This window comes from Corvus moneduloides, chromosome 1 (genome assembly GCF_009650955.1).
Source record: "Corvus moneduloides isolate bCorMon1 chromosome 1, bCorMon1.pri, whole genome shotgun sequence".
Classification (NCBI taxonomy): Eukaryota; Metazoa; Chordata; class Aves; order Passeriformes; family Corvidae; genus Corvus; species Corvus moneduloides.
Genome location: NC_045476.1, coordinates 113,118,750 through 113,137,961, shown reverse-complemented (window position 1 = coordinate 113,137,961; position 19,212 = coordinate 113,118,750). Strand labels below are relative to the sequence as shown.

Genomic DNA, 19,212 nt, shown 5'->3' with positions numbered 1-19,212 from the left:
TCAACTGAAACTATCAACTGCTAATACCACCATGAGATTTTCAAGCTAGCAACAGGTTTTCTCCACCTCAGAAAACACAATGGTTTCAAGTTGGCTGCAGATGTGCACCACTTCTGTCATATTCACAAGGTTTTCTTCATGGCCAGAGCAGTGGAAAAACAGCAAACAGATGTCCAAGGCACAATTTTGTAACTATTTATGACAGGATCAGGTATGGCATAAGTTCCAATCTTCAACTTTTGACTTACCCTGAGAAGCTTAGCGTCTGCCTGCACAAGTCCTCTACATACAAGCCATACTTAGGAGGCTGGATTCCCAGGTGCTGGAAGTAGCTGCTTAGCCGCTTCAGTTGAGTGGTGAACACAGTGATGTTAGGTTAACAGCTGGACTTGATCTTAGAGGTCTTTTCCAACCTTAATGATTCTAGGTCTAGAAAGCTACTATTTGCAAAGGGTCTCCACAGAAAAGACAAATTAATAAGGTCATCAATTCTTAAACAGCCTAAAGAAGGTCATTCCCTTAGAAGGGTTCTACTGCTTAGCTCAAAGGAGAAAGGTGGTTTCCTGGTCTCTAGGATTGTTCATCTTTCTTTTAGTTGTAATTACACAGATAATCTGGAGCTGTCCATAGCAGCGGATGTGGAACAGACAATATTGTAATTTCTTGTGCTGCTTTGTAGAGTACAAAGGGAAAACAAGATAGGGGCAGCAGCTATGATTTATTCTCCACCTGAGTCTCATACATCATTTAGTACTAGATGAGAGCATCTTTGGAGGGCAGGGGAATTCTGACTGGGAATGCAGAAGCCCCAGGTAGGGAATGTCTTATAAAACTAAAAGCAAATAAAGAACCTTCTATCCCTTGTAGCTGTAGGCAAGATTGCTTCGGTACTGACAGTTTAAAATGCAGACTAAATACAATCATGCAGCAAGAAATGTTTTCCTGGGTAACTACTTTCACTGTTACATTATTTGCTTGAGTATATGTTTAACTGTTGGGGGAGGGAGAAAAAAGCATTTTCCTTGTTTTATTAACTCCACTGCTCCAATAGGCAAAACATGAAATTGAACAGTAATATAGAAACTGGGTCTGAAAGTAAGACACAAGTTTTTATGATCATTTTTATTACAAAATTATCAAAAAATCATCTGCTAACATTTACAGCTTAATTTTAAAAAATCTTCTCAGCTCACCAGGCTACCAAAATGGAAATGACTGTAAAGAAGTTATGCAATGTATTTTGTTCTCCATTATAAACAGTCAGAACTCAGGAGTCTGCCATCAGGAAAATCAGTTCATCCAGCACCTCTGCCTCTGCTGCTGCAAGTATGTAAGTGGCAGAGGCCTCATTACGTTTTCTTTGCATTTTTCAAAGTCAATCCAAGCACAGCAAAGGGTACACAAAGTGTACCATTCTTTAAAAAAAAAAAATTTTCAAAAGGGATCATTTTTATCTTAGCTGAAAAATACAGCTCACTGGCATGACTTTATAATGTTCCAAGAACATAAGGAAAGAAAATTTTAAAAATACATATAATCTGTTAGAGTTTGTAAGATGTTGAGACTGATCATTTACAATGTATTCAAAGAATTAACACCATATACACAAAGATAGAATTGCCAACTGTTTTAAAAGTATAATTTTACATAGAATGTGGTCAGTCAAGAATTCATGTGCCAATAAACATAAGCACTGCTCCTTTTATTTTCTCTGAGGTAGACAGACAGATACAAACATGTAGGAAGATACACTGCCTTCATAACTATTTTAATTCAAAATCCATTGTTTTGCAAAAAAAAAATCTTTAACAAAACATGCATAATTTCAGAACTGTTTACTTCCATTGACACTCTTTAAAAACAATACATTATAATTCTTTAAAAATAACACAAGAGCTACAATGTAGCAGTTGGGATGTGAGAATACTTTAAAATATCTTTCTTTTCTTGAGGTCTAAAAAAGAACAGGGATGAACTTACACTCTAACATGGCTGGCAGATGAAGAATTGTTTGCACCTGGTTGGTTAATATGATTATTCTTCAAAAACCACAAACCTATAGAACCACACAATGCTTATTCTCTAGGATCATGTTACACATTGACCAAGAAGAAAAATTGCAGAGTAACCAGCCCAGTTATGCCAACTTTTCACCAGTTCACTGGATGGTCAAGTATGATTTTGGGGTGGCTGACCACCAGGGACCGCCAAAGAAACCCCTGGGACAGAAGAACACGTGTGCAAAGAGGAGGGCATATATATTAATGATTTGGGGGAAATTATTATCATCTATATGTTTATTCAGAAAGGTCAATGAATATGTATGTAAAATACAGTATATAAACAGGAGCTTTCTCTGTAATCAGCATGCACGATATTTCAGAGGAGATACTCCCTCATGCATCCAGCCAAATAAAGAATGCCTGCTTCTTAATGCTTCACTGCTGTTAAGGAGTTTTAGATTTTGGTAACAACATCAGTATTTAAATATGTTCACATCATCAAAATAAGGGACCACCTTGCAGAAAAGGAAGGCAGCATTGAACAGGTATCTTGTCATTTAAAGAATTTTAACTAAAATGCAATTGGTTTTATTCCTGTTACCTTTAGGTGCACCATCAGTAATAAAGTTAAGTTCAAGAGCACCCTGGGAAGGTGTGGAATTTCAGAAGATATAGATATCTAAGACCCAGCTCAGTTTTCATTCTGCAGAAGAGTGAAATAATCAATGTGCTGAAACTTCAAGACCTCATTTCCCCAGCTGGTCCAGCCAGGCTGTAGGTTGCGAGCAAACAACTCCAAGCATTCCACATCTGGCTTGATAAACTCTGCCAGAACTGCTGTGCAAGAGAAAAAAAAAAAAAAGAAGACAACAACAATGACAATGGTACAAATAAGAATAGTAAACAAGTAAAACCTCCCCTGTGATGCTAGCAGATGAAAAAATGAATGTTTCATTAAAAAAGGAAGAGAGAGCAAATTAATTTCAGAGGTTTCATCAAACAGCTGGACTATTTATAGTGAGAAAGTAATTTTAAATAAGTGCCCTTGAGATTCTGAACAATACTGTCAAGGCCTTCAATAGCCTTGATTTATTAGTTTTCATTTAGAGAAAGGGAAGGAGGATTTATTTCAGCCTCTACATAGATGAATTCTGAATTTTTTACTAATATCAACCAAACACCTCCTAAAGCCTCACTTAGCTCCAGTAACATGAGGGCAACACTTCTAAAAATAAATAAATAAACCCTTTTCTTAATTAAGACCACACTCTTTTCCTCTGTACCTTAAAGGGGTAATGACAACTGTTAAGAGATAAAATAACAAACACCAGTTAAATAAGCATAGCACTAAAACAGCTATAAAAGGCAGGAACTACTTTTTCCCTCAATATCAACTTGGCAGCTGAAGAGATATTTCTATAACTCTGTTACTATTATTCAGTAACATAAATCTCAATTTTCTTTTACAGTTAGGCATTTTTACTGCCTAAATCTAAATATAAAGATGCCTGTCATTAACATCAACTGTGTCACTGATCATGACTGGTATTCTTGGAGTGACAGAAAAAGATCTTGCATTTTGCTTGAAAAGTATTATTGCAAAGAGTTTATTGTTAAATGTGTTACTTGTCATACAGAGTCATTTAGTCTGTGGCTGGTTCAAGCAATTCCTTAACTAGGTTTCATGAAATAGCTGCAAAGTTATTGTGTACAAAAACATGCAGGAAAAAAGCAAAGTTTTAAGGAGCAACACACAGTTCCAACACAGAGAAGGTAGAAAGACTGAAAAACTTATCTCTACTAAAAGTTGCATGTTAAGTTTTTGGTTTTGTTGCTGAAGATAAAAGAAGAAAAATTATGGAAACATTCCCCTTTACAAAGGATATCTTGGTCATTTTTAGATCAGATCTGCCAGTGATTTCTCAATCTCTGACACTTAAAAACACAGCTCATAAATCTGACATTTTGCTGCTTCACTCAAGTCTCTTCAGATATGATCACTGCAGAAAGCAAAAACACATCCAGTCAGCATACACCAAAGTATGAGAGGAAATGCTTTTTCTTATTTTTTTGGAGCAATCCAAGTACTGACTTTTTGCATCAAGTTTGCCAGTCACAGACTCCCTGTGTAAGACTCCAGCTGATCAGGTCATGGCTTGCTCCCATTGCAGAAAGATGAGCATCCACTTTACTTTCTAGTGTTAGCCAGCCCCAAATGCATTTCCTACCTACCTGATCACCTTTCCCAAAGCTCCAATATACTAAAAACTTTTCTGTAAATATTTTGTGATGGGTGTTTCCAGGCTTTATTGTATTTTGGCATGTCATAAAAATCTGTTCTTCTTCTTCCAATCTTTAACAAATGTTACATGAATGTCTCAGATGGGTTATCATCAAGGCAGCTTTTAATCTAAAAAATACTGCTACCAGAAGGAATCTTATTCCAAAAGCCTGATTCTTTTAGAGGCAAGATAAAATGTTTAAGCAAACCCAGCATTTGCAGAGAAGAGTCTGGGAAGTTTAGAGGAAAATGTACATTCTGACAGAAAACTCACACACTGTTTGGTGCCATGGGAGTTCATCTAATTAGACACCACTTATGAGCAGCTGCTTAATACCATTTTGCAAACCCATCACAATAAAAAAAGTGGTAAAATGTATTGTTCTTTTTCCAGCTCCATTAAGATAAGGATTTCTTGTGCATAATTTGCTGCCGATTTGATCAGAGGGCTGAAGCACCCCTCTTAGGAGGACAAGCTGAGGGTTGGGTTGTTCATCTTGGAGAAGAGAAGGCTCCAGGGAGACCTTATTGTAGCCTTTCAATGCTTAAATGGGGTCTATAAGAAAGAAAGGAACAAACTTATTTTAGCAGGGCCTGCAGCTATAGGACAAGGGATAAAGGTTTTAAACTAAAATAGGATCAATTCAGACTAGATATAAGGAAACAATTGTTTACAATGAGGGTGCTGAACACTGAACACATTGCCCAGACAGGTGGTAGACCTTAAAATGCATAGGTTAAAAACATCATCATAGCACTAGGTTCAGTAATCCAAAGCAGTTTTAACAGGCACCAAAAACTTTCATGCCTAAAAGAACAGATTTGAAAAGCACACTTCAGTGATTCAACCAACCTCAAAGACTGGTTCACTAGAAAGCAAAAAAAGGGGCAGACAAGAAACGGATCAATTCAGCAGAACCAGGAAACGTGCCAGTCTTTCTATCAATTTGGTTATAGAATTTAAAAAGGAAGTCCCAGGAATCTCCCCCTCTCCTTCTGCCAGAGGGACCATCTTTTTAAACCAAGAGGGCTTTTTTTTAAAAAAAGAGACATATTAGATATAATTCAAGATCACATTATATATGTGATTCTTCATTGCTAGGTTGTAGGCATTTACATAATCACATCAGGCAGTAACTTGCACTGCAACAAAAATTACCATATCAAGAGAACTGAATTTTTGGCTTAAAATCTCATTACATTGGTTTCCTGAAAATAGGAAAAATCAGTGTTCAAGTTACAAATTATGGGTTCTTTGTTAGACTCTTACATCCCCAGTAGGCTATCTTAACACACATGGATCTGATTTGCAGGCCTCAAGCAAACCCTTGTGGTTTTTTTCTCTGAAAACAGCTTAGAGGAGTTACATCAGTAGAAAAATAAAATACTGAGTTTTTCTACCACAGGAATAGATTGCAAAACAAAACCCAGCACACAATTACTTCTATCCACTGACAGATACCACAGAGAGGAAACAGGTTAAATAGATGATAAACAGCCTGTTCTTTATCACTTGCAGGTGTCACAAACACTATGATAGCAACTCAGGTACTTATATTTGAGCACCTAATGCTCCAGGACACATGAAGCCAGCACAAAGCCAGCTGGCAGACATAACACTTCCAGAAAACCCATTTCATTCCGAAGCACGATCCAGTGGTCAAGCAGGAGACTTGCCATACTTGTGTACTCTTAATCCCAAACATGTACTGAAGATGCATGCTCCTAAAAATGTTTAAATGAGCATAAAAAATAATTATCTTTGAAACAAGCAACAGTTTCTCCTTATCTTTTGAACTTCCACTGCCTAAAAAGCAGGTTCTGCATTGACAAATTGGATACTTAAAGTGAAAATGACTGTCTGCTTTTTCACTGCCTGATCGGTGAGCCATGCAAAGCACAAAGCACACAGTTACTTCAGTTTAAAATAACCCTTCAAAAGAGTTTGCAATGTCGAGGTCCTTGTTGCCTAATTTGTCTAAACCCTGAAAAGAGTAGGACCAGAAAACGATCTGCAATCCAGCTCAAAGATGGCTTTACAGCACTGCAGCTTTCCCGAGCTTGAAGTTCAACCTAGATGCTGATGTACCTATCAATTAGTCTTACAGTAAGGGCTCACAAGGCACATAAGGAAACAAAAGGCATTTCCTTTTTTAGTTCCAAGAAAACCTTTCATAACATGGCCTAAACAAGTCATCATTGCTACAGGAGGAGGGAGTTCCCACGACTTCTCATTGCAGTGTTCTGCTGGAGATATGCAAATTGGTTAGAACATAGCCAAGAATTAATTCCAGTGCTTTTAGGCAAACTCCTACACAACAGTATTATTTTCTAACAATAAATGCATATACTTAAAAACTGGAAGAGCAATGGCTATAACAAGAACAATCTATAATACAGGAAAAGGAGAAAAGGTGATGTGAAGTTTTGTAGAACTTCAAACATCTCCGTAACAGAACATCTTTTGTGTTCCCTAAGACCAACATTGAATTGAATTATGAAGAAAACCTGCTGTTTGTTTGAATCAAAACCTGGAGTAATAAAATTTGATTTTAACACATTTGCATAAAGCAGCTTAAGTACATTTACAATGACATATTAGAGCTCTAAGCACCGAACACAGCACATGCATCACCAAAAACCCCTACAGTTGCAATTTCATGGTTAAATGCACCGTAGGAACAAAAACATCTCTTTTTGATGGCTTACTTTAATTTACATCTTTCTCTTCCCCCAGAGACATAAACTGTTATAATCGGTCATTAAGCGGCTACATATGTACCAACATACAACCTTTATTGTTATAATAAGAAACAAAGTGCCAGACAGCATCAGTAAATATTAATATTTTTGGCTTTGTTACTACTTAAACAAAGCATAAAGAATGTGTGTGACTCATCAATTGTCCTTCTCCCCCCCTTGCCAAATCTCTGCTTCTGTTCAAATTTCTTCTGAACCCCTCCAGGATGTAACTCAGCTGCTCTCTACTGGCTGCTTGAGATTATTGCCTGGTCGTGAAAGCAACACCTTGTACAGCACAGAAGTCAAAGCATCAGCAATCAGCTTTTACCTTGTGGTCTACCTTTTCATTACATAACCATATTCTGCCCAGATCTGCCAAAAAACTGTAGGGTAGACATGGATTTCCACAAAAACCTTTTAAATCATTGATGTTGCTCCACAGCAAGTTCATTTTTTCAAAGACAAACATAAATGCTGCACAATGGTATCAAATCCCATCACACAAGTGAAGACTCAAGAAATACACACAAGAAATTAGCAAGGACAATTTCTTTCCAAGTCCACTTGGGGTTATAATTTATAAAGCATTCTCCAATATGGTTTCTAGATTCTGCCCTACAAAAGAATTGCTCCCAGGACCATCGTTGCACTAGAATTTTCTATAATAAGGGTGCTGTGTTGCACCCTTGGCTACCTCAAAGTTTCCTGTTTGTGTCCAAGTTTGCTGCTAAGTATCAGCTTGCTAAAGAGGCCCTAGGTGACTGCCTCATAAATTACCACCCCACTGTTCATTAGCTTAAATCAACCCATATACCTTGTGCTGCAGCCCTAATTCATAAAGATGTGGCTTCAGGATGGCAAGAAAATTCTCGTAGAATTGCCTTTCTTTTTCTTCTATTTTTAGGTAACCAAAGTATGTCCCTTCCAGTAGTTTTTTAACAGGAGGGTGCGTGTGTATATATATATATACATATATGTAAATTTAATAAATACAAGCTCCCGAACACAAATTTTAGAGCGTCCCTGAATGCACAATAATTGTTCAGATAGAAGTTGTTCTACCCCTTGGGAAGAGAAAACGAAAAGCATACCAATGAAGCAAAGTGTGACATCTCTCCTCTCCAAAAGCATTAAATATTTCTTCTACCTGCTTTTCCAGATGTGATTACAAAACACCTGCAATATTTGCAGGCCCATCGTGAGCTTCCCCCCATGAGGAGGATGAAATCGTTTTTGTGAGAGGTATTAAATATATTTCTTACCATGGCTTTGTAATGTTCTAAGGTGCTATAATGATGAAAGAAGTATCACTTCCTATTGAGGAAATTAGTCAAAGTGCTCCAGAACAATTCTTTGGATTAACTCTAAAAAGCTGAATTTATATCCACACTAGCTGGCTGGCTGGAATTAATGCATCAATTTCAGTGAGTGGAATACAACTCCACAGAAACAAGCAGGGCATGCCTTATTTGTTGCCTCTTATTAGCAGTCTTAAAATAACTAAGTTTTTGGATTTAAAGGTATAATTGTACTGCAGGCATATAATCAATTCATGGACATATGTAAACATTTATTTCAGGATGACATAATAAAGAAAGAGATTTTTGCTTTCCTCTTTTATGTATTCCCAAAGTTCTCTCCATCACAAGGTACTTTACGTCATTTGTTATCACTTCATATGTGAAGTATCTGTAAAACTGTTTGTGCAGTATTTAAAAGATAAATTTTGAAAAAGGCGAGGTTTTTTCCACATATCTACTCAAAATTTACACACAGTAATACTTGAAGTTCTAGTTTTCATGTTCATTCATAGAGGCCAAGACTGTGTGCTTCAGAAAGCTTTTAGAAATGCTGAGGAACCCTAAGTTCTGTTGAGTAAAATTGCTTGGCAAATGGGAAGTGAAGGCATTTCTAGGTATGTCCCAGAATGAGATGTTCAAGTCCACTGCGCTACAGAAACATTAGGCAAAAAACCCAAAACGTACCAGCAAGAGGAGGTTTATGTGAATGCAGACTGCAGGGTATGCTGACAATTAACTGATGCTCTGGAATTGGAAGAACGCCTTCTGATTTCCTGTCATACAAATCAGAAAATAAACATGAGAATGAATGCTACCCAATGTGATGGTGCAGCTCTTGCAGAGCTACTTCAGATGGGAGATAACACAGAATATTCATTCACAAACTTCAGGGAAGTCCAAGGGATGTTAAATGTTGCTCAGACGTTATATATAAAATGAGAGTTTATGAAATCATTGAGGCTTTAGGCAAAACATGGTGAACAATAGCCATACAAAGCCACTAAGAACAAACAATGCAGTTCTGTATATTTTCATGTGTGGAACAACAGCAGCATCCCAAAAATGGCATCAGCCTGCGCCAAGGACTCATGGTCCAAGAGTACCTGTCAGCAAAGGAAGCCCTGTCCATGAGGCTTTTGTCCAAGCCAGTTCCTCAACATAGCAGATGTAAGGAACAGACAGGGGGTTCCACTCTTAAATCTCACTAAGGCACTCTCTTATTCCAAAGCTAGTAAGACTATATTTTGTGGATACAGAAATGCTGCTAGCAAGGATTTTCTTGCTATTTTCTGGGCCCGTGGGAGACTTTTCTCTCTCACAGAAGAGGTAGTGGAGTTATGTAAACAATGAAACACCTGCAGCCTTGAAAAGTCTTGTTTATGGTATAGTAGAAAAATATTTTGACAATGGATGTTTTAGGATTTTAGCCAATCACCCCAAGGGGTGGCCGATCCTCGTCCAATTAGACTATGAAGAAAAAAGTCTATAAAAGAGTTTGCAAAATAATTAAATAAATCAATCTTGCTGCACAATTCCTGCCTGCTGGATCTTCTCTCCTCTCCTCCTTACAGCTGCGGGACACGGTAATATACCCTAGGGCATTTTTTAATAATCTTTAGGTCCGCAATCAGCCAAGAGATTTTGGGACATTATATTGCATTATGAGTAAGTGATACATACAAAGGGAATCTTAGCAGTGGCAAGAAAGACATTTATCATAAATATTCTGACATACCTTAAGGCTTCCTTTACATCTCCTTGAACTCTCCCCAGTACAAGAACTTCATATGGTTTTTTGTGCAAAGAATCCAAAGGCAACACAAATTCTCCAGCTCTAGTAATCTGACACAAAAGAGTTAAAAATACACAGTAGAAGATTTTAATATCCCATATTTTTCCCAGACCTTTTCTTTTATAAAATGGAGGAGACTGATGATATCATAGCTTTCAAAAACAGAAGCACATGGTAGTAAATAGACAAATTAGAAGAGTAGAAGGTGTCATAGTGCAAGTCTGCTCAGTCTCCAAGAAAACAACAAAACAAATTGAGAACTTACTTTTACCCAGTGCCACTCAGCAAGCGTTTTCACTGACCAATGAGGATAAAGTTCATCCTTAACAAAACGTAAGTGCTTCTGTCTATTAGTCACCCACGTGACTACAAGACAATTTGGAGCAGCTAGTGCTGGTACAGGAATCTGCTTGATTTGCCATGAAGACAAGTGGCTGTACCTATGCCAATATAGTGAGAAAGCAAATTAGCATATACCAACTATAAAAATTGCAAAGCAACACAAATGGATAAAGAAATTACACAGACCAGTCACTTCAAGAATTATCTCCTGACAACCTAAGTCATAAAAATAGTTCAAGACTGACACCCAGTGGACAAATCTGATGGATTTTATATAAAATCATTAGAGTATGTACTTAAGTTTTACTGAGCAGAACCTTTAACTATGTATTTCCACTATCCCTCGAAATAAAGCATTATGAGTTGTGACTCTGAAGAAGTTTAGAGGCTCATGTTTCATTTAAGAACTATCATATGTAATTCAATATTCTCATCTTTGTGCCAGAACAAAGCTATTTAGTGACCAGTAGCTTCTTAGGCAATGTAATACTATTCACTTCTCATAATAAACTCTCTACAGAATGACAGTGACAAGTGAGTCACTTGCAAGAGCAACACTACTTTGAATGACAAGTTAAGAGGTCATAAAAGATAATAATTCCTCCAATTATTTTCAGAAGTTGTTCATTTTTTTAAATTATCAGCCATGGTAGAATTTCTCTCATTATTCAAGACCATTCTGCACTTTTCTGAGCTAACTGAATGCTACACCGGTGAATCCAGGATGCTTTCCAGATCCCATCCTGTTCTACAATTTTTTTTCATGATGCAATTCTACGCTATTAATAAACAGTAGCTCGTGAAACCTACACTTTGCAGCACCAAATATATTGGCACAGGGCCTAATGAAAATCCGCAGCCACCACGTGGGTACCCAGGATCCTACACAATACTACAGTGAGAAACAGTAAACAAGGATAAAATCCAAAATACCTCCTGCACTAGACTGTCCAGAGGAAAAAAGATTCACCCAGATGAGAAATGCTACACAACAATTAGCCGCCAACAAGATAATTAGGAGCAGTGATAGCTCCTCCACTTTTTCCCTTTATTTTATAAGGGAGAGAGGATCTTGGTGACTAATTTATGCTTGTAACTACAATTCTTCTCTGAGTACCATATATACTCAAGAAACACATTTGAATGAATTCAACTCAAGAGTTTCTAGAGGTTTCTGGAGGGCTTTCAAAGGAAAGCCTACTAATCAGTCTTTGCATCTTCAAACTATGTCTTCATAACAAGCTTCAAAAACTGCAGTGAACTTTATTTTCGAAAGTTGTAAAGCCGTATTTCCTGTCTACCCTTCTTTCACATGGATACAATTCTGTGGTAATCAAGAGGACTCCACTGGCATAAACATGATGGTACTCAGCAGTGAAGGAAGCCCATAAAAATGTAAGTTAATGACTTCATAAACTACAGCACTCAAGAGTTCCTATTGCACTAGAAGATTTTACTGTGGCATTATCACGTTCTTCTAAACATTAGACTGAAGCTTAAGCTACAGATCAAATTAAATAAAAACCCACTCAAAGTTCTGAGCAAGATTTCAGTCCTGGAAATACTTACACATTTATCTAGCTTTATGCCTACTGAAATAACCCTATTAATTACAAACTAGTATCTGCATGATCTGGGCACTACAAAACAGCTGAATCCATACTTTCTTTGTAAGTCTCAAGGACTAACATTCTCTCACCCGCTAGCTAATTTAAGATCTACTCTTGCAAATATTTTGTATGCCAAGTATTCAAGACATTTCAGTGAAATACCTAAGACATTCCATAGACTTGAAGGTAAGAATGTGTCAAAATACTTAAAAGTTTAACCTACAGTCTCACAGTTATATTGGTCTTGGATTGCATCAATATATTAAAATGTTAATTGCCCCTTGTAAGCTATAATGACAAAATTTGTTTGATTTTACTGTAAAACATACCTGTTACTCCTTTTAACAGACTTGTTCTCCCATGGTGGATCGATCACAATTACATCATATTTCTTCTTGTCTGGCAAGTGAAATTTAAAAAAAAAAAAAAAGAAAAACCAGTAAATTAGCTTTAAAAATATCTATGAGATAAAACAGATATACAGCAAAACTGCAAATTTCTTCAGTTCTTTCCAATAAGAAGTTAAAAGACTGTTTGTTTGTTTTAATTCAGATAATCATATCCAGAAAATTCAGATATTTTTAGGTCGATTACCTAAGGAAAGGACTTTTATGTGATCTGTGTCAGATCCCTCCAAGAAATTTTGACTATCTTTAGGACTTTCAGGAAAAAAAGGATAGCAGAGTGCGAGTTTTAAAAAATAAAAATTTCTCCAAGTTTCCCAACAGAAGCTACATAATGAGGTACCCAGCTGAGTGAAAAGCTGCAGCCCTGAATGCAAGATTCCTGTCCTCCTTGATTTTTCATCAGGTGAACAGGGACATGCAGAGCTTCAAGCCAGCCCTAGAAAAATGGTTTTGCACTACTGGAGGTAAAGAGAGACAGACAACTACCAGCTGAAAAGTCAAGTCATGCTTGCTACTTGTGGCCTTGCTAAAGTGGTGCTCCCCTCCAGCTGGGTGCAACAGCCTCTCAAACTGGTACCTTTCCTGGCAGATACTGGGCTTTGTTCCACAACCAGTTTATTCCAATCTAAAAAGACCCTGAACAAGATGAGTCTGTAAGTGAACATTTGGTTTAGGGTGCATTATCTCATCCCTCTCCCATGGTCTAATCTAGATAAAAATCAAGACAGCAGGACCACCACTTCAGCAGCAACCTGTGCTAAAGCCTGCTCCTGTGGGATAGGGACCCAGCAGCACAGCTAGTCCCAGTTTAACGTGTTTATGTGACTTCTATGCTGACAGTGGCTCAGAACACGCCCACAAACTCTTGTACTTTGGCTGAGGTTTTTAAAGGAGCCTCCTGGAGACAAATAATCCCCTCATGACATGATCTCCTAACCATTCAAGATTCCTTTGAAAGTCCTTACCTATTTGCACGAAGTTAGAACTATCACTTTGAAAGCCTCCAGCAGCATTTGCTATCAGTGAAATGCTGTATGTTAAAACCTGTTCATTGAGGCATCTTTACATTAACTGCCCTTGTTGGGCAGGAGAAAAGGGGTAAATTCTAAAACCTAAGGATACTTACAGTTCAGCAGGGGCTGCAAACATGAAATATCGGATAAGAGGAAACTGCTTTTTGGTGGTACCAAGTATTTCTGCCCCATTAACACAATTATCTTTGCACAGTTTGAGCTGTTTTTCATAACACATGAGAGCAGGTCCTGCTCTGGATGGCAGGTTTCATCCTCTAGCACATGTACAGCTTGATGGTCACTTTCATTCACAGCTGGAAACTGTTTTGCCATTTCACATAATTCGGCCAACCCACAGACAATGTGTTGAGGAACATTATTCTTCCTGCAATTGAGTTTTGTGGTAGTGTGATGAAGAAAACCACTTTTGAGTCCTTCTTGGACTAAATGCAAAGTGCCTTCCCAAATGAGCTTCCTGACCTGTGTGGTCACAAAAAAACAAAGGAAAAAAGATCTTTCAAGTATCTACTTGACCAGGGAATGCAACTGAAATCAAAACATCTTCAATCGGCAGGCAGGGAAAAGGATCCTTGCCAGTTACTGAGATCATTGGCTCAAAGCTAAAAGGCATGATAAGAAGGTGTGTATCTTGGTCTAATGCCAGCTGGCAACCAAGTACCACACAGCCATTCTTTCACACCCCATGCCTCCCAGTCCCTGGTGGGGAGAAGAATCTAAGGAAAAAAGCAAACCTCATGGGCTGAGATAAGAACAGTTTAAAAATTGAAACAAAATGAATTATTACCATAATTTTTATTATTAGAATAGGAGAAGAGAGAGAAGTACCACCCAAGAGAAACAACTGACACACAATACGATCACTGATGTCCAGCCCATCCCTTAGTAGCAAATCCATGGCTCCTCACCACCTCCCATCGTTTATATAGTGAGCATGGAATAGCCCTTTGGCCAGTTCGGGTCACCCATTCTGGCCACGTTCCCTCCCAGCTTCCTTTGTGCACCTGCTCACTGGCAGAGTGGCAAACTGAAAACTCCTTGACTTAGGGCAAGCACTACTTAACACACTGATGTTTCAGTTGTTGCTGTGAATGTTACCCTCATACTAAATCCAAAATGAGAATCTTTGATGTTTTCTGAGCTACCCTGACCAGACTGGGAGAGACAAACCAGCTGCAGCTGGGTGCAGACATTTGGGCAACGTGTCTACCTTTAGCTTTTAATATGTTGACTCTGAGGCTTTTTTAAAAATTTGGGTTTATTTTTTATTTAAGCATTTCCACTCCATCATAGATTTCTACGTTAGCTGTCCAGCTCCCAAGCAGAAAACTAACTCTATCCAAGCCAAAACCAGGACACCCCGCTAACTTCTGTTGTTGGTTTTTGGCAAAGTTACAATAATTAGAAGGCCGGAGAAAGAAAGAGTAAGAAAGTACTCAATAAAACATTTCAGACAACAGAGGTGGAATTGTTTCAACCAAATACAAATATCAAAGCAAGTATCTGAAGTTTAAAATTCTAATCTAATTTCAAATTACTATGCCCATGAACATATTTTTATTTGAGATGTATACTGGGATCTAAAAATCAGTCATTTTCCACATTTCAATTCACTTCATAAAACAACAGTTTATGCATTTTACAGTAATACAGAAGTACAATCAATAAATTAAAGTATCAGAATTTTATTTTTCCAACTTTTCTAAGTGGCAAACCTCTCAAATAGCCTGTTAGTCCAGGATGACAAGATTCTTGGATCTATATACACTGTCATTCACTTCAGCACCTTCCCTTCACAAAATTTAGTGACCCATTTTATTTCCAAATCGTGAAGCCTTTAGAAGTTCTGATTGTCACTGAGGTGGGTTTGTCCATTTAGAATAATAATATAGTCAGTTACAGTGGCTTTAATAAAGGTTTCAAATACATATTATGGTTTCAAAAGCTTCTGATTATGAAATCTTCAAGATTACAAGACGGTTTTTCAAAATACTCTTTATTACAATTGCCAGATTAGTGGCAGGGGAAGAAAAAAATTGTTTTAATAATTTAGTAGTGCCACCTCTAGATATCAGAGAGTACAGAGTCATACATTTTTAGTACCTAGGTTTGTGATAAGAGAAGTTCATACTGCTTCTAAAGATATGATTATTAATTCTGTAGAAATTATACCTTCTTACATGCATGTGTTAACTCACAGGTGGACAAAGTCTCTTGACTATCAAGCAATCGAAGCAGTAGTTTAACAAATGGCTGCTGAAGGAATTTAGCATATTTTGTATTGTTGCCTATGTTGACGCTGACAGAAATTCATAAATGGATTCACTTGCAGAAACAAAATTGGGGTTTTTTTGACAATGAGTCTACAGATAGGAGTAAGTGTCAAAATACTCTGGGTTGACTTGCAGAGCCATAACCTTTAGCAACACAAATACAGTAAAAACCCAATACTTTCTAATCTGTGAATGACATAACAGGCTAACTGGCGTCACAGATTTTTCCAAACTCTGTCTTTTCCACATATTCACCAAAAATCATTTGAAGTTACACAAGCCTCTGAGACATCAAACTTCTCTTCAATTCTTTCCTTATTTCTACTGTTGAATGATTTTATTTTGGCTTAAACATTTTCACACTCATATTGATGCTGAGCTTCCAAAATTCTCTGCTTTAAGGTGATTCTGCATACATATAGCTTATTCACAAAAATAACACAGGACCTCTACAGTGTATCAGCAAACTGGACGTGTTTACTACAAGATTGTTGCCATGTAAAAGAAAAAAGTGTAGTCATCTAAATGTAGCTCAAGAGGAACAGAATTAAGCAAAAGAGCCCAATATGACTTACACCTTTGTTGAAGGAAAGAAAGCAAGTGTAGATCCTAGTTCAGGTTCACATCACTATTTGGGAAAGCAGTAAGAATACATCAAACGTTACCTACAGTTTGTATTTCTGTGATTTACTAATATGCTTCAGTGTAATTCAATTGTATCTTCACCAGTACAACACTGACATAAGCATACAGACTTGAATTCCAAGTCATTCATAATGCTTTAGTATGGCAATATAAAGTGTTAGAGAAAGATTAAATTTTTTTCTCAGTTCCAGAATAAGATATTTTGAAGCACAGTTGGTCACAAAAGCTTTGAATAACTTCAGCACTTCAGTGTCCTGAAAAACTAAAGATGAGCTGATCTTCGGAACAGGTTACGTTGCCAATTTCAAATCAATCACTTCCTAATATTCAACTCATCACAATATAACATTCAGTTATCTATAACAGTCAAAATGACTTCGTGAATGCAGCTTCCAGCTCTTTGTAATGTCTCAGATGCAATTTCACATGTAACTACACAGAAGATCTACTCTGTAAACACTTATTCACCTCAGGACTGGAGAGATTGATCTTCCCTTCCCTTTCCTTCTTTGCACCAGTGGTACAAGCTGCAAGAACAGAACTTGTTTGCAACCATGCCCTCCACTCTGCACATGCCCAAAGTCAGGTATCATGTACTTGCAAAATATACGTTTTTTCCAACTTACCTTTGAATGGTATTCCAAAGCATCCAGTTCACCTTGGTTAAACACACATTTCCTTTTACGTTTCTGCAGAATTACCAAACAAAAACAACAAAAAAATTCCATATCCTTCCATGACAAAATAAAAGGAAAATAACCCCAAACATACCTGAATTACAAATTAACCCTTTTAAAAGCAGAAGAAATTTTTCATCTCTTTTTCTATCACAAGTACAAGTCAAATAGCAAGCAAAAAGATCTGAAAATACCTAAGCTGCTGCAGGCATTCCAAAGGTTCATAGGCTTAAAGCTGTGTTAAGTTATTCATGGTCCTGGGATCTGAAGGTACCTAGTACATGTCATAGTTTGTACTCGTGACTCCTTTGGGCCCATACTAAAAGTTTCAGGTGCCAAGTGCAGTTTACCAATAAAAGAAAAAAATTAACTATGTCTTCATGATTACATTTATTGGTTTAGACCTGCGACTCTTACTTTCTTTTATCCACATGGAACAGTACTGAACAACACTGAAGGTAAATTCATACTGTCCTTCCAAACTCACTAATCTGCACAGTCTCAACAGCTACCACAGTTTCAGGCTGTGTACCTGACCACAACCAGCGTCAGGACATTTTGGGAGCAATCCACTGCTTATGAGACACAGAAAGCACATTACTGACAAAAGGGACACAAGAAGATCCTCAGAAGTTCCTGCTCTTCTACACTACCTCAAAAGACTCAGGTATGCAAAACAATGTTAGCAGTATATTATTTATCACGGGATTACTGTAATTTACTGTGTTATAGAGAACATACCTTCCTAGCAGTGGCAACAGAATCTCCAGTGTCACTCTTTGCTCCTTCTTGGTATTCCTCTCTGTTGCTGTCAGCCTTTATTTCTGTCAGACTCACCTCAGGGCATCCCTGACACAGCTGCTCCTCAGGAGCTGCAGCTATATGGGGCTTAGAAATATCAAAGAATTCCTCCCGAAACACGTATCTCGTTTTTGCTGGTTTACCTTCTGTTTCTATGGCATCTCCAGGACCAAAAGTAGGACTATCACTTGACGAGAGGGTGGGAGCAAAAGTAGAAGTACTGTGACAGTCTTCAGTAGATGTGACAGAAGTATTGCAAGTGACACCACCAGGGTGTGCAAAGGAGTCACAGATCTCATAGCCACACTGGTTGATGAAAGAGAGATGATCCACAAGCCATCCTGCTGTCAGACGATGTACCACGGACATCATGAGTCCCCTTTTCAAGAAGAAAAATCAACTCTCTGATACTGTAGCTTTCACCAACCATATGCACTTCCTGGAGCAACCTCCTCCTGTGGGAATTTTTGTAAGAATTCACTTTACAGAATTATCACTGTTTCATAAATTAGCACCCACCTTCTGACAGACATTTCCATGCACATGCAGGACACACTGTTGAAACTTCTGACTTCAGCTGGTTTCCCCATTCGGTTCATCCCTATAACATTTCTTTTTCTATAGTAAGCAAATTTTGTATAACTTTTTAATATACTTTTATACAGTACGGACTTGCTCAGGCTCTTTTTAACAAGTCAGAAAGCAGCACTACGACACACCGATTATGTCTATGACTATACGACTAGTACATATGCATATATATATATACACACTGTATGTACACCACATATATATGTATATCTACTACGCGTATATTCTAGATATGTTGCATACATGCTATATTAACTCCATATACATACTATACATGTGCACACACAATATATACGCACATATACGTACTACTTACACACGCATACACCGTATCTACACACACACACGTATATATACCATATATGCATATAGAGACACGGATGACGATGACGGCGCCCAGGAACAGTAACACAGGCACAGGGGCAGCCGCGGCGCCAGCGCTGCTGAGGCCAGGCGCCGACTCCCACCGCCGCGGGCACACAGTAACAGAGAGCTCGGGCTTTTCCCCAGAAAATCTCTCGGCGGCTGCAGAAAAAGCCCGGGGGTCGCCGTGGCACGGCAGCGCCTAGGACACACTCACCCCGAGCGCCGCCAGGCCCTCCCCCGAGCCCTTCCGGGGGCTGGGATCCGCCTCCCCTCGCCTCCCCTCACTTCCCCTCACTTCCCCTCACTTCCCTTCCCCGCCCTGCCTGCCTGCCCGCCCCGCCCCCGCTCGC

General features: G+C 38.2%; 1 protein-coding gene across 9 annotated transcripts; it reads right to left on the bottom strand.

Moving 5' to 3' along the window:
* Positions 1 to 1,096: 1,096 nt before the first annotated feature.
* Positions 1,097 to 19,153, bottom strand: METTL4 (methyltransferase like 4). Of its 9 annotated transcripts, none has more exons than XM_032123059.1 (9): positions 19,077 to 19,153; positions 17,846 to 18,360; positions 17,054 to 17,116; positions 13,605 to 13,971; positions 12,401 to 12,470; positions 10,385 to 10,559; positions 10,063 to 10,169; positions 9,012 to 9,100; positions 1,097 to 2,840 (listed from the first exon to the last, which is right to left on the bottom strand). In XM_032123059.1, the coding sequence occupies exons 2-9, from the start codon at positions 18,275 to 18,277 to the stop codon at positions 2,695 to 2,697; spliced, it is 1,449 nt and encodes a 482-aa protein (XP_031978950.1). In that variant the 5' UTR covers positions 18,278 to 18,360; positions 19,077 to 19,153; the 3' UTR covers positions 1,097 to 2,694. The 9 variants fall into 9 exon arrangements, with proteins under 9 accessions (XP_031978950.1, XP_031978941.1, XP_031978960.1 ...); XM_032123050.1 differs by having other exon boundaries at positions 18,813 to 19,125; XM_032123069.1 differs by having other exon boundaries at positions 18,854 to 19,125.
* Between the last annotated feature and the right edge of the window lie 59 nt (positions 19,154 to 19,212).

What these genes read in the sequence shown, in the direction of transcription:
- METTL4 (XM_032123024.1), bottom strand. Translation starts at nt 18,504, where the DNA reads ATGAACCGAATGGGGAAACCAGCTGAAGTCAGAAGTTTCAACAGTGTG. An exon ending in CTGTTGCCACTGCTAGGAAG is followed by an intron (nt 17,117 to 17,845) that starts GTATGTTCTCTA and finishes GTAATTCTGCAG; the next exon opens with AAACGTAAAAGGAAATGTGT. An exon ending in CTTTGGAATACCATTCAAAG is followed by an intron (nt 13,972 to 17,053) that starts GTAAGTTGGAAA and finishes GTGACCACACAG; the next exon opens with GTCAGGAAGCTCATTTGGGA.